Consider the following 13,927-nt stretch of genomic DNA (forward strand, 5'->3'; position numbering starts at 1 on the left):
AGTGCTGTATCAAGGCACCTCAGTGGGAAGTCTGTAGGAAGAAAAAAGTGTGGCAGAAAACGCTACACAATGAGAAGAGGTGACCGGACCCTGAGGAAGATTGTGGAGAAGGACCGATTCCAGACCTTGGGGGACCTGCGGAAGCAGTGGACTGAGTCTGGAGTAGAAACATCCAGAGCCACCGTGGGGGCAGGAAATGGGCTACAGGTGCCGCATTCCCCAGGTCAAGCCACTTTTGAACCAGAAACAGCGGCAGAAGCGCCTGACCTGGGCTACAGAGAAGCAGCACTGGACTGTTGCTCAGTGGTCCAAAGTACTTTTTTCGGATGAAAGCAAATTTTGCATGTCATTCAGAAATCAAGGTGCCAGAGTCTGGAGGAAGACTGGGGAAAGGGAAATGCTAAAATGCCTGAAGTCCAGTGTCAAGTACCCACAGTCAGTGATGGTCTGGGGTGCCATGTCAGCTGCTGGTGTTGGTCCACTGTTTTATCAAAGGCAGAGTCAATGCAGCTAGCTATCAGGAGATTTGCTGAAAAGCTTTATGGAGATGATGATTTCATTTTTCAGCACGACCTGGCACCAGCTCACAGTGCCAAAACCTCTGGTAAATGGTTTACTGACCATGGTATTACTGTGCTCAATTGGCCTGCCATCTTTCCTGACCTGAACCCCATAGAGAATATGTGGGATATTGTGAAGAGAAAGTTGAGAGACGCAAGACCCAACACTCTGGATGAGCTTAAGGCCGCTATCGAAGCATCCTGGGCCTCCATAACACCTCAGCAGTGCCACAGGCTGATTGCCTCTATGCCACGCCGCATTGAAGCAGTCATTTCTGCAAAAGGATTCCCGACCAAGTATTGAGTGCATAACTGACCATAATTATTTGAAGGTTGACTTTTTTTGTAATAAAAACACTTTTCTTTTATTGGTCGGATGAAATATGCTAATTTTTTGAGATAGGAATTTTGGTTTTTCATAAGCTGTATGCCAAAATCATCAATATTAAAACAATTAAAAGGCTTGAACTACTTCAGTTGTGTGTAATGAATCTGAAATATATGAAAGTCTAATGTTTATCAGTACATTACAGAAAATAATGAACTTTATCACAATATGCAAATTTTTTGAGAAGGACCTGTATATGTGAATCTGAAATATATGAAAGTCTAATGTTTATCAGTATATTACAGAAAATAATGAACTTTATCACAATATGCAAATTTTTTGAGAAGGACCTGTATATGTGACAAATAAAATTTCAATTTGAGAGTTCAGACAGATACTTATCACCAGTATGTGGTGTTGAGGCTGAGTGGCGAGATTGCTGATTGTTCTCCATTCTCCATTTGCATGTTCTCCCCGCATTTGGGGTTTTCTCCGGATATGCCGGTTTTGTCCCACAGTTGAAAAAACTGTAGATTAGGCTAACTGGCATTCCCAATTGCCCGGAGTATGTGTGTGTGTGTGTGTGCCCTGCAATTGATTGGTACCCTGTCCAGGGTCATGGCCTAAGTCTCCTGGGATAGGCTCCAGGCCCCCTGCAACCTGAATACAGGATAAAGCAGTATAGACGATGAGTAAGTGAGTGAGTGCATGCTCTTTGGTTTGACATTCTAAGTTAACACAAACTATGCCCGCTTTTTACAAGCAGCTAAAGCTGTAGTGGTTATGTCTATATGTCACTTTTGCATTTAATCTGAGAAAAAGCATTATCTTGTTACACAATGGCTGAGGGGAATGTCTAGCAGTGAGCATTTATACAGATTTGTGCTGAACATTGGACAGGATATTATCTCTGGCACATTCATGTGTCCTTTTAATTTAAAACAAACTATTTGCCACATAATGTACTTTAAAATAACTGTCTACATGGATTATAGCAGAAATTTTGAAACTCTTTACAGTGATTAGGCACGTCGATGATAGAAGAGGTGTGAGTTCAACCAGGAAACTGTCCATATCAACAAAAATCACATGACAATGAAAAATAGCTGCAAAGCTCTATACCAGGACACCCTTACTCAGATTATGTTATAATCTGAAATAGAACATTCAGAGGTCTAACATGATTAATAACACAGATGTATTCAAATCTTCTATAGTAAATCGCAAATATACTAAAAAAAAGAAAAAGAAAAGTATAATAAAAAATATAAATTATAACAAAAATTATACCAATATTATGCTGTTACCAATTTTTGGGATTAAACTTTAAACATACTTCAAAATTATTGTAGTACATTACACTTTCCAAAAATATATTATGGAAAAATATACTTTAAGTGAAAGGTCAGTATAATTTCCAAAGCATACTTACAGTGCATCCAGAAAATATTTACAGTGCTTCACTTTCTCCACATTTTGCTATGCCCTAGTAAAAAAAAAAAAAAACAAACAAAAAAAAACTAAGTATATTAAATCCTAGCATGCCAAAGCATACTTAAATGTACTTGCAGCCAGACTAATGACTAGTATACCTGAAGTTTGCTTTTTTGGAACAACTAATTTTGTACTAAGTGTATATAAGTTGTATTTAAATTGTACAAAAGCACAATTTTAAGGGTATTAAGTATACTTTTGTGTGCTAAAGTGGAACAACTTTAAGTATACTTAGTACACTTAAAGTATATGCCTGTGTGTGTACTAACATACATACCTGACAGTAATTAATACAATTTAAGTATATATTTAATATACTATAAGTACATTACAGCTATTTTTACTGTGTAACAAATACATGATTAATATACTATGAGTATATTCTTATTACAGCAGTAGCTGTTATACTTCTGGTCAATTACAAATACTAAAAAAGTACACTTTGTGGTTAATACAAATATACTTTATTGTATCAGAGAGAGAGATTCAGCGTGCAGGAATGAGTCTAAAAGCACGAGAGAGTAGTGCACTAAATATAAATACATTTAAATTTAACTGATAATATATCGAGACTACCGAATATAAAAAATTGTATTCTAATGTATACTTTCTGTACATTTGTACAATGATTATTTCGAGCATATTTTTAAAAATATATACCAAAAATACATTGAAAAACAAGTTTAAACAAGTTTACTTTGGAAATTAGACCAACCTTTCACTTAAAGTATATTTTTTAATAATATATTTTTGAAAAGTGTACTATAATACAATTATTTTTAAGTATATTTAAAATTTAATTCCAAAATTTGGTAAAAGCATAATGTTAGTATACTTTTTATACATTAACTGATGGTACAATTTTTTGTTAGTATATTTGCAATGTACTATCGAGGATTTCAATATATTTGTAATACACTAAAGTGTATTTTTTTTCCCACTGGGGTGTTACAGCCTCAAAGTGGATTCAATTAATTATTTTTCTTAAAGTTCTACAAACAATATCCCACAATGACATGAAAGAAGTATGTTTGAAATCATTGCAAATTTATATATATATAAAAATCACATGAAAATAAGTATTCCCCATTGAAAAAAAATACACTTTGGGAAAGATTTTTTATCATTTTTGACTTAAATAACGAGCATTGTCTTGGTTTATGAGCACCAGTATCATGTATCACGCACGCGCTTCTTGTTTTGACGCTGAGCGTCACATGATCACAACTGAGCCAACAGTTTTTCTCTTTTGCACTGCGGAATTGTAGGTAATCGTCTCTCCTGCTTGGTCTTAGCCCTAGTAAAAAAAAAGTATACTAAGTATATTAAATCCTAGCATGCCAAAGCATACTTAAATGTACTTGCAGCCAGACTAATGACTAGTATACTTGAAGTTTGCTATTTTGGAACAACTAATTTTGTACTAAGTGTATTTAAGTTGTAATTAAATTGTACAAAAGTACAATCTGAAGTGTATTAAGTATACTTTTGTGTGCTAAAGTGGAACAAGTATACTTAGTACACCTAAAGTATATGCCTGTGTGTGTACTAACATACATACCTGACAGTAATTAATACAATTTAAGTATATATTTAATATATTATAAGTACATTACAGCTGTTTTTACTGTGTTACAAATACATGATTAATATACTATGAGTATATATTTTTATTACAGCAGTAGCTGTTATACTTCTTGTCAATTACAAATACTAAAAAAGTACACTGTGTGGTTAATACAAATATACTTTATTGTATCATACAGTACATAAAACCTTCTATATTACAGTATTGCAAATGTATTACCAGTACACTAAAGGTGTTTAGGATAATTTACAAATGCTGAATGTATTTTCTACACTATAACATGTTTTTGAAACACATTACATTATACAGGTACAGTATTAGTTTAAACCTGGTGTGTGGACACAGACAGACATCAGTATTAGAGTATACAGGTACAGTATTAGTTTAAACCTGGTGTGTGGACACAGACAGACATTAGTATTAGAGTATACAGGTACAGTATTAGTTTAAACCTGGTGTGTTGATTCTGTTACACAGAGACTGAAAACAGGCCGAGAGCTACGGAGCCATTATACCACAAGCAAAGTACATGAGATTTAGCAACAACACATTAAACAATACATTCTATAGTTTAAAGTATGTACTTAAACACAAATTACCTAACAAAAACCGTAAAATTTACCATATGCCAAAAAAAATAAAATAATAACTATACGAACTAACGCACGCGATGTTGCAGCTTCCAGGCGTTAATTCAAACTAGAAGTGAAGGACTGGGGAGCCAATCAGAGAGCGGACTTTCCGAATCTGCCCGCCTACAATCTCTGATTGGCTGGTGGGGGGCCGATTACTAGTCTATGGGTTGCTGGAATAGATACAAAGATGTGTGTCACTTTATTCTGTGAGAGCACAGAAGAGTGAGAGAGTGCAAACATAAATTATCTTGAACGGGAAAAAATTATTTTCAGCACACAAAAACGAGTTTAACATCGCGCGCGATAGACAGATTCAGCGTGCAGAAACGAGTCTAAAAGCACGTGGGAGTAGTGCACTAAATATAAGTACATTTAAATTTAATTGATAATATACTGAGACTACCGAATATTAAAAATTGTTTTCTAATGTATACTTTCTGTACATTTGTACAATGATTATTTCGAGCATATTTTTTTTTAAAATATACCAAAAATACATTGAAAAAAATGTTTAAATAAGTATACTTTGGAAATTAGACCAATCTTTCACTTAAAGTATATTTTCCTATAATATATTTTTGAAAAGTGTACTATAATACAATTATTTTTAAGTATATTAAAAATTGAATTCCAAAATTTGGTAAAAGCATGATGTTAGTATACTTTTTATATATTAACTGATGGTACACTTTTTTGTTAGTATATTTGCAATGTACTATCGAGGATTTTAATATATTTGTAATACACTAAAGTGTATTTTTTTTTCACTGGGGAGTGCTCATCTATTACTTACTCAACATCCGTGCGCGCGAGTACTGTTTACTATAACACTGTGACCACGTGTTCACCTTTCTGTGGAAGGCAGAGAGTGCTTGTCTGGCGCTCTCTGTGTGTGTAATGTGTGCATACACACACACACACACCGCCTGTGTGCACAAACGGAGGCGCAAAATCCCGACTTATCTGTCGGGATTTTTTTTTAAGGTAAATGGCAGGTTAATTTGTTTTATTTTTACTTTATATATACTTTGTATTAAATATTTTATGTATTTTTTTGGGGGGCTGTAGAACAAATAATTTGACATTCCATTATTTCTAATGGAAAAATTTAATTTGGTTTACAAGTGTTTTGTAATACAAGCCTGCTTCCGGAACAATTTATGCTTGTAATCCAAGGTTTCACTGTATTCTTAATACGCTTAAAATTTTTCTTTTGTATAATTTAATTACAACTCAAGTATACTCGTCATTAGTCTGGCTGCAAGTACATTTACAGTAAGTATGTTTTGGCATGCTGGGTTAATATACTTGGCATACCTTTTTTTCACTTGGGTTGTCATACAAAGTAAAAAACATATTGCCGTAATATTTCTAAATTTGCATTATTTTCAAAGTTTTATGAGTTATTTATTTTTTTATTCATATTCTTTCATTCTATAAAGTATAGAGGTTATTTGTCTTTTGTTTGATGAAGTATAGAGGTGATTTGATTCTGATATAAAAGTATTTTCTATATGAAGTATTAATTTTGGACTTGTTAATAACTTGTTAATAACTTAACATGTTTATGCTTAAATCTTAAAGATATTTTATATTTAAAAATAGGGAATAGTTATTGAGATTGCGATTGTTTTTGTCTACCTGTGCTTATTTTACGATTAATTATTGATCATGCTAGTAAATTCCAAAAAAACATACAGTGTGTTATTATATTTACTGTTTACCCTCAAGCATTTCTGCCCTTCCCCATAAAAATTTAGAATGTCAGTTTTTTTAACCTTTCCTTTTAACTTCAGGAATTCTGTTCAGCAATGGTAAAACCTGGAAAGAAATGAGACGATTTTCCCTCACCACACTTCGAGACTTTGGGATGGGTAAAAGAGGCAGTGAGGAGAAAATCATAGAAGAAATACACTATTTAAAGGAAGTGTTTAAAGATTTTCAAGGTAAAAATCTTACAGTAAAATTACTTTGATTTACAGTCAAAATATAACCACTAGTTAATTTCTTTAAGAATGTTTTTCTTTCAATTAGAAATTAGTTGTTGTAAGTCTAGTGCATGAATGTCTGAAACCAATTTAAATTTTCAAATGATTTTGGCATTGGACACACTTGATGGTCAATACATTCCTCTAATACATCATTAACTTTGGGAAATAAAAAAAATAGTGAATTAATACTTAAAATTTAGATTCATTAATACATCTCTTTCTTTAATACAAGTGAAACTGTTTGAAAACTGATGTTACTAAATTTAAAGTTTTTATTTCGTATGCACTTTTCTGCTGTTTCAAAGATAGCAAAAGTTTTTTGCCACCTCCAACACAAGTATTTAGTTTCTCCTGAAATTAATTTCCCTGAATTCCCGGGAATCTCCTCTTCATGTATTTCGTTCCCTTTATATTAGATTTTGCTTTCATATGGTACAATATATTGTACAATACAGATTTGCTGTAACTAAAATTGTTTCTATGCTGCGCTTTCCTATGCTCTTCTTTGCAAATACAAGTTTTTGTCTAAAAAAGTGGATAATGTGTTTTTTTTAACTATTAGTCTATCTAAATTTATTGTGATATATTTACTTGCAGTTTCCATTTACCTTTTTTTAGGTAATTTTTCCTTAAAGGAAATGTTTGCAATTTATCTGTTGCTTGTTACTTAACAGGGAAACCATTTGATACCTCGCAGCCTTTAAATTATGCCACCTCAAATGTCATCTCAGCCATTGTGTATGGAAGCAGGTTTCAATACAGTGACCCTCAGTTCAAAGAAATGGTTAACCGGATTAATGAGAACATCAAATGTATTGGCTCACCTTCTATTCAGGTATCATGCTTCATATATAAAATGAATAATATAATTTGCTTTACTTTATTATACATTTTTAAGCTATAATCACATGAGAGAAAGTGCTAAAGGATTAAGCGGTAAAAAAGTTGAGTGGGTGAGAACTGCAGACTGGTAGAAATATACAGTGAGGTCAATAAGTATTTGATGAATGGGACCATGTATTGTGACATATTGGACAAAAACCTCCTTCCCTCAGTCAGAGCATTAAAGATGGCTGGGTCTTCCAACATGACAATGACCCAAGCACACAGCCAGGAAAACCAAGGAGTGGCTCCGTAAAAAACTTTTTTTTTAAAAGGATTTTACTTTTTAGATTCTGTCTCTCACAGTGGAAATGCACCTATGCTAAAAATTGTAGACCCCTCCATGATTTCTAAGTAAGAGAACTTGCAAAATCACAGGGTGATCAAATCATATTAGAAGAATAGGTGTTTTGAGGGAGTATAATTTTATGGCATTGTTATTTAAAATTTTTACAAATTTGACATATAAAATAACTTAAAGATTGCAAAGGACAACAATTTAACTTTACCACTAATGTTAATCGCAATTTACAAAAAAAAAATCTGAACTTTCAATAACTTACACATTTACCAAAGTCATACTGTTGTCATGAGCCGAGAACTCGAAGATGTTATCTCCATAAGCATTCTGTAGGTAGTGGGAGACCATCACCTGTGCCAAAGGGGATTTTCAAAGAAATAATCACTTATAATGAAGAATATGTTGAGTAGTAGGGGCCTAAAGTAATTCTGCATATGAAGGAATGTATTTGTATGTTCTTGTAGATTTATAATGTGTTTCCATGGATTGGCTCCTGGATAAAGAACTGGAGGCTTATAATGGAAAACCATAAGATGAATTTAAAGCAAATGAAAAAGCTTTTGGACAACTTGGAAGAGACACTAAATGTTGAGGATACTCGAGGCTTGGTTGACTCTTTTCTTATCCGCAAAAAGATTGCAGAGGTAAATCTTTTATGTGATTGTATATAGAAAATTTGAAAATGTAAAGATCTTTAAGGCACACTTTTATTTCAGAATGCAGTTATTATTCAGAGACCAGATGTGTGTGTTTTACATGCGCAGGCTGAAGACCAATATATGATTCATACTGTATATTTTTACTCAGATTTTGGGATGCGCGTCACTGCTCCTGCTCCATCTAAAGCACTGCCACACACAAAAAAATATATGGAATAAAACTTGAGATAGTTACATACAGTATAAGGTACAAACTGAATGATGCATAGCATCATGTAATAATGATGCATAGCATAGTATGTGCGATCCCTTGCGCTATCTGCTGAGAGAAATTAGAATCGCAGGTTGGAAAAGGTAGGAAACTGCATGACCGGCGCGCAGCTGTCAGCAATTTCACGTAAATAAGAGCAAAATAGCTTTATACTGGCTTTTAATGGTGCGATTTTGAAAATGTAAGCATGCTGGGTGATTAAGCTCACAGATCTAGGAAAAGTCATGAAAGGAGGGTCCTGAAATTTGATCTAGTGTGAAGTATTTTTTTTCCCCATTCGGTCAAATGACCGGTACTTGGCACTTCTAGTGTTAATGGTGGTGACACACATCTGACAGCGCTGACCTATGTTATAAGATCTTTAAAAGATATAAAAGGTTTTATAGATATAAAAAAAATTACATTTTATTGTAAACATTTATGCAGCCTTTAACACTTTCACATCTTCAAAACCTTTTTAATGTACAGTACAAAAGCATCTAACTCTTTAAAATTTTTAAAACCACCGAATTGTGATTTAAGACTTTTATGCAGAATCAAAATATAACAGTTTGTAACACTGTTTACAGGATTAAACGGTATCGACGATGAGTGAGTGGGGGAATTTTATGGATACTTAAAAAAAACAATATTGAAAACCACTATTTCTCTGAGACTGCTCACAAGCCTTTCTTTTATGCTTCTTTAGAAGTCAGTGATTTACATTTGATGCAGGCAGTTACAGGCAGTCAGTGCAAGGAGGGGGGAAGTGTAGGCTTTAGGAAGGTTGAAAACAAGCCTTGCAGAGGGTTAGGGTTAGCGGCAGAGGACAGTTGCAGTAGTCGAGTATGGAAATAACAATGGAGTAAAAAAAAACAAAAAAAAACACCCGAGTAGTCTTTGTGGAGAGAAAAGGGAGAAAAAGAAATCTACAGTGAGGAAGGTTAGCATTCTACATGTGATGAATGACTAAACAGTTTTAAAAATTGCAAGATAAAACTGATTTAATGCAAAACAAATACAGTTAATAAAAAGTATGTTGATTAAAAAGTATTTTAAGTAGTTAAATAAAACACAATTTATATAATGCATATAATTTGTCAACCCCTATTAGATGAATTTCTTTTTTGCTTGAAATTCATTTATTTTACAAAGCATTACATAAAATTTATTAAACTTTAACTTTTAACAAATTCACTTTTAACAGGTTTAATTAATTAATATATACTTATTTTACTTAGCACACAATAAGTGATGAGTCAATTTTTTATTATACTATATTTTAAAACTAAATATTTTAAGCAGTTTTGAAAGAAGTTTTGAAGAAAAAAACAATTTTGTTATTTGATTAGTTAGTTGATTTTAGCTTATAACATTTTTCATATTAAAAATATGAATTTTTACAGAAAACTATTTGTGCTGGACATATTTTGTCCTAGTTCTCAAGAATGACATCTATATTTGATTTTCTCAAAGTAGGATTTTAAAATAGAGCAAGAGCTATGTCCTTTAATCTCAAAGTTTTTACCAGGGATAAAATGGTATTGCCTTTCTAATGTTACTGAACACTCATTATCAATTATTAAAAAAATATATATATATATATATATATATTTCAGACATTCTTAAAAAACTTTATTTCTGTATCGGTAGTATAACACAGGTAGTCTGTGCATAAAATTTTAAATCCTTAGTTGTTTCATAGTCACTACTTGTTGATGTGTTTCAGTCCAAAAACACATCTTCAACATTATAAAAGAAATCAGCAGTGTCTGACTTACAGTATCTCACAGTCAAATTTTTACTCTGCACAGCAAATAAAATGCAAAGCAGATAAATATTATCAAATTGTAATGTAAATGATTGGAAAATTCAAATAATTTTTAAAATCTAATTATTAACAGAAATAAACACATTAAGAATTGAAATTAAATAAAATTATCCATTATAAAAATAAATGCATAAATTAATAAATGCATAAAAAAGTAATAATTAAATAAGTGACATTGAACTGATTTAGACTTGCATGGAAGAAGTACCAACAAACGTACAAAAATCTCTACAACGAATATACAGTGGTGTGAAAAACTATTTGCCCCCTTCCTGATTTCTTATTCTTTTGCATGTTTGTCACACAAAATGTTTCTGATCATCAAACACATTTAACTATTAGTCAAAGATAACACAAGTAAACACAAAATGCAGTTTTTAAATGATGTTTTTTATTATTTAGGGAGAAAAAAAATCCAAACCTACATGGCCCTGTGTGAAAAGGTAATTGCCCTCTGAACCTAATAACTGGTTGGGCCACCCTTAGCAGCAATAACTGCAATCAAGCGTTTGCGATAACTTGCAACGAGTCTTTTACAGCGCTCTGGAGGAATTTTGGCCCACTCATCTTTGCAGAATTGTTGTAATTCAGCTTTATTTGAGGGTTTTCTAGCATGAACCGCCTTTTTAAGGTCATGCCACAACATCTCAATAGGATTCAGGTCAGGACTTTGACTAGGCCACTCCAAAGTCTTCATTTTGTTTTTCTTCAGCCATTTAGAGGTGGATTTGCTGGTGTGTTTTGGGTCATTGTCCTGCTGCAGCACCCAAGATCGCTTCAGCTTGAGTTGACGAACAGATGGCCGGACATTCTCCTTCAGGATTTTTTGGTAGACAGTAGAATTCATGGTTCCATCTATCACAGCAAGCCTTCCAGGTCCTGAAGCAGCAAAACAACCCCAGACCATCACACTACCACCACCATATTTTACTGTTGGTATGATTGTATGGTTTTCTGAAATGCTGTGTTACTTTTACGCCAGATGTAACGGGACACGCACCTTCCAAAAAGTTCAAATTTTGTCTCGTCGGTCCACAAGGTATTTTCCCAAAAGTCTTGGCAATCATTGAGATGTTTTTTAGCAAAATTGAGAGGAGCCTTAATGTTCTTTTCGCTTAAAAGTGGTTTGCGCCTTGGAAATCTGCCATGCAGGCCGTTTTTGCCCAGTCTCTTTCTTATGGTGGAGTCGTGAACACTGACCTTAATTGAGGCAAGTGAGGCCTGCAGTTCTTTAGATGTTGTCCTGGGGTCTTTTGTGGCTTCTCGGATAAGTTGTCTCTGCGCTCTTGGGGTAATTTTGGTCGGTCGGCCACTCGTGGGAAGGTTCACCACTGTTCCATGTTTTTGCCATTTGTGGATCATTTTGCCATCACTGTGGTTCGCTGGAGTCCCAAAGCTTTAGAAATGGCTTTATAACCTTTACCAGACTGATAGATCTCAATTACTTTTGTTCTCATTTGTTACTGAATTTCTTTGGTTCTTGGCATGATGTCTAGCTTTTGAGGTGCTTTTGGTCTACTTCTCTGTATCAGGTAGCTCCTATTTAAGTGATTTCTTAATTGAAACAGGTGTGGCAGTAATCAGGCCTGGGGGTGACTACAGAAATTTAACTGAGGTGTAATAAACCACAGTTAAGTTATTTTTTAACAAGGGGGGCAATCACTTTTTCACACAGGGCCATGTAGATTTGGAGTTTTTTTTCTCCCTTAATAACGTAAACCTTCATTTAAAAACTGCATTTTGTGTTCAATTATGTTATCTTTGACTAATAGTTAGTTTAAGTGTGACAAACATGCAAAAGAATAAGAAATCAGGAAGGGGGCAAATAGTTTTTCACACCACTGTATGTATAGGATACGTAATGCTTCATAGAACATTGTATTGATGAGAACAGAGTATAATCTACATTATGTTTTGTTGTTTTTGTTGGATAGAAAGCTGGAGATAAAGGCAGTTTGTTTCATGAACAGAATCTTATTATAACAGTTTCCAACTTGTTTGCTGCTGGTACTGACACAACTAGCACAACACTGCGCTGGTGCCTTCTGCTAATGGCCAAGTATCCCCAGGTTCAGGGTAAGATTTTAAAATAGCAAATGTTTAAACTTGTACAAACATGGTCTACAGGTTGATTTTTGTTTTTGTTTATAAAAGTCAAATGTGTTCAAAAGTCAAAAGTGTTTCTGGTTGTAGGCCGTGTCCATAAAGAGATTGACAGTGTCATTGGAGCTCGTCAGCCAGTGCTGGGGGATAGGAAGAATTTGCCTTACACAGATGCCGTGATCCATGAAACTCAGAGACTTGCTAACATTGTACCTATGAGTCTCCCTCACTCCACTAGTTGTGATGTTACATTTCAAGGATTCTTCATTAAAAAGGTCAGTTTGTGGTGCTAATTATAAATTATTCTTAACTGTTAACAAACTGTAATTAGGGATAAAAACAAATTCTCTTTAGCACAAATATAAGAAATTGATTATAAAGATTGACATGTAAAGCTTTTGTTTTTTTCAGGGTACATGCGTGTTTCCTCTCCTGACATCTGTGTTGTGTGATGAGAGTCAGTGGGAGAGCCCACATACCTTTAACCCTGCACACTTCTTAGATGAGCAAGGCCGATTTGTTAAGAGAGATGCCTTCATGCCTTTTTCTGCAGGTAGATTAAATGCCTTCCTCTAGTGAATGTAATGCTTTATACTCAATTAGATTTAAAACAACTTTTGTTTTGGCAGGGCGCAGGTTATGTCTTGGAGAGAGTCTGGCCAAGATGGAGCTCTTCATCTTTTTCACCTCGTTAATGCAGCACTTCCGTTACACTCATCCACCAGGGGTGTCTGAGGAACAGCTGGACCTCACTCCAGCTGTGGGCTTCACGTTGAACCCCTCTCCTCACAAGCTCTGTGCAGTTAGCCGTACATCAAATATATACCCTTAAGACATGATTTACTAAAACCCCAAATAAGGATGCTTCCCTGTTGAGTCTGGATCCTCTTGAAGTTTCTTCCTATTGCGATCTCAGAGACTTTTTCCTTTCCACATTTGTGTTTTCTAAGTGTAAATGTAACTGAAATGTACAGTTTAATAATAAAAAAAAATTAGCAACCTGAGACTTTCCATTTTTCAAAACAAGTTATTTTTCAAAAGAAGCAGGAACTATTGCAAACTGATAAAAATCATGCAGAGAATATTTTCTTTTAAGCCAATGGTTTATAAAGTACAGGTGTCAGATTTTTTTGGTCTTTTAAGTATGCAATTTAGTATCAATAATATTTTGGTTGAGTTTGAATGAAAAATATGGCACACTCACATTAATAGAGTATACACAATAAACAGCAAATAGTGAGAACACATAAGAAAGTTTAGTCGCACACAAACTTTTTAATTACATAGATTGTTAAAGGTTATGAG

The 13,927-nt window shown here is 33.9% G+C and overlaps 1 protein-coding gene across 2 annotated transcripts in view; it reads left to right on the top strand.

The window, feature by feature from the left end:
* The window catches only part of LOC128544462 (cytochrome P450 2K1-like), a 41,329-nt gene extending 27,729 nt beyond the window's left edge, over positions 1–13,600 (top strand). For both annotated transcript variants that reach the window (XM_053514590.1, XM_053514592.1), the window contains exons 3-9: positions 6,402–6,551; positions 7,271–7,431; positions 8,244–8,423; positions 12,454–12,595; positions 12,713–12,897; positions 13,034–13,175; positions 13,252–13,600. In XM_053514590.1, coding sequence (XP_053370565.1) covers positions 6,402–6,551; positions 7,271–7,431; positions 8,244–8,423; positions 12,454–12,595; positions 12,713–12,897; positions 13,034–13,175; positions 13,252–13,454 — 1,163 coding nt within the window. In that variant the 3' untranslated portion in view covers positions 13,455–13,600. The remainder of the gene's footprint in view (positions 1–6,401; positions 6,552–7,270; positions 7,432–8,243; positions 8,424–12,453; positions 12,596–12,712; positions 12,898–13,033; positions 13,176–13,251) is intronic.
* The last annotated feature ends 327 nt before the right edge of the window (positions 13,601–13,927 follow it).

Source organism: Clarias gariepinus, chromosome 16 (assembly GCF_024256425.1).
Source record: "Clarias gariepinus isolate MV-2021 ecotype Netherlands chromosome 16, CGAR_prim_01v2, whole genome shotgun sequence".
NCBI classification, from domain to species: Eukaryota; Metazoa; Chordata; class Actinopteri; order Siluriformes; family Clariidae; genus Clarias; species Clarias gariepinus.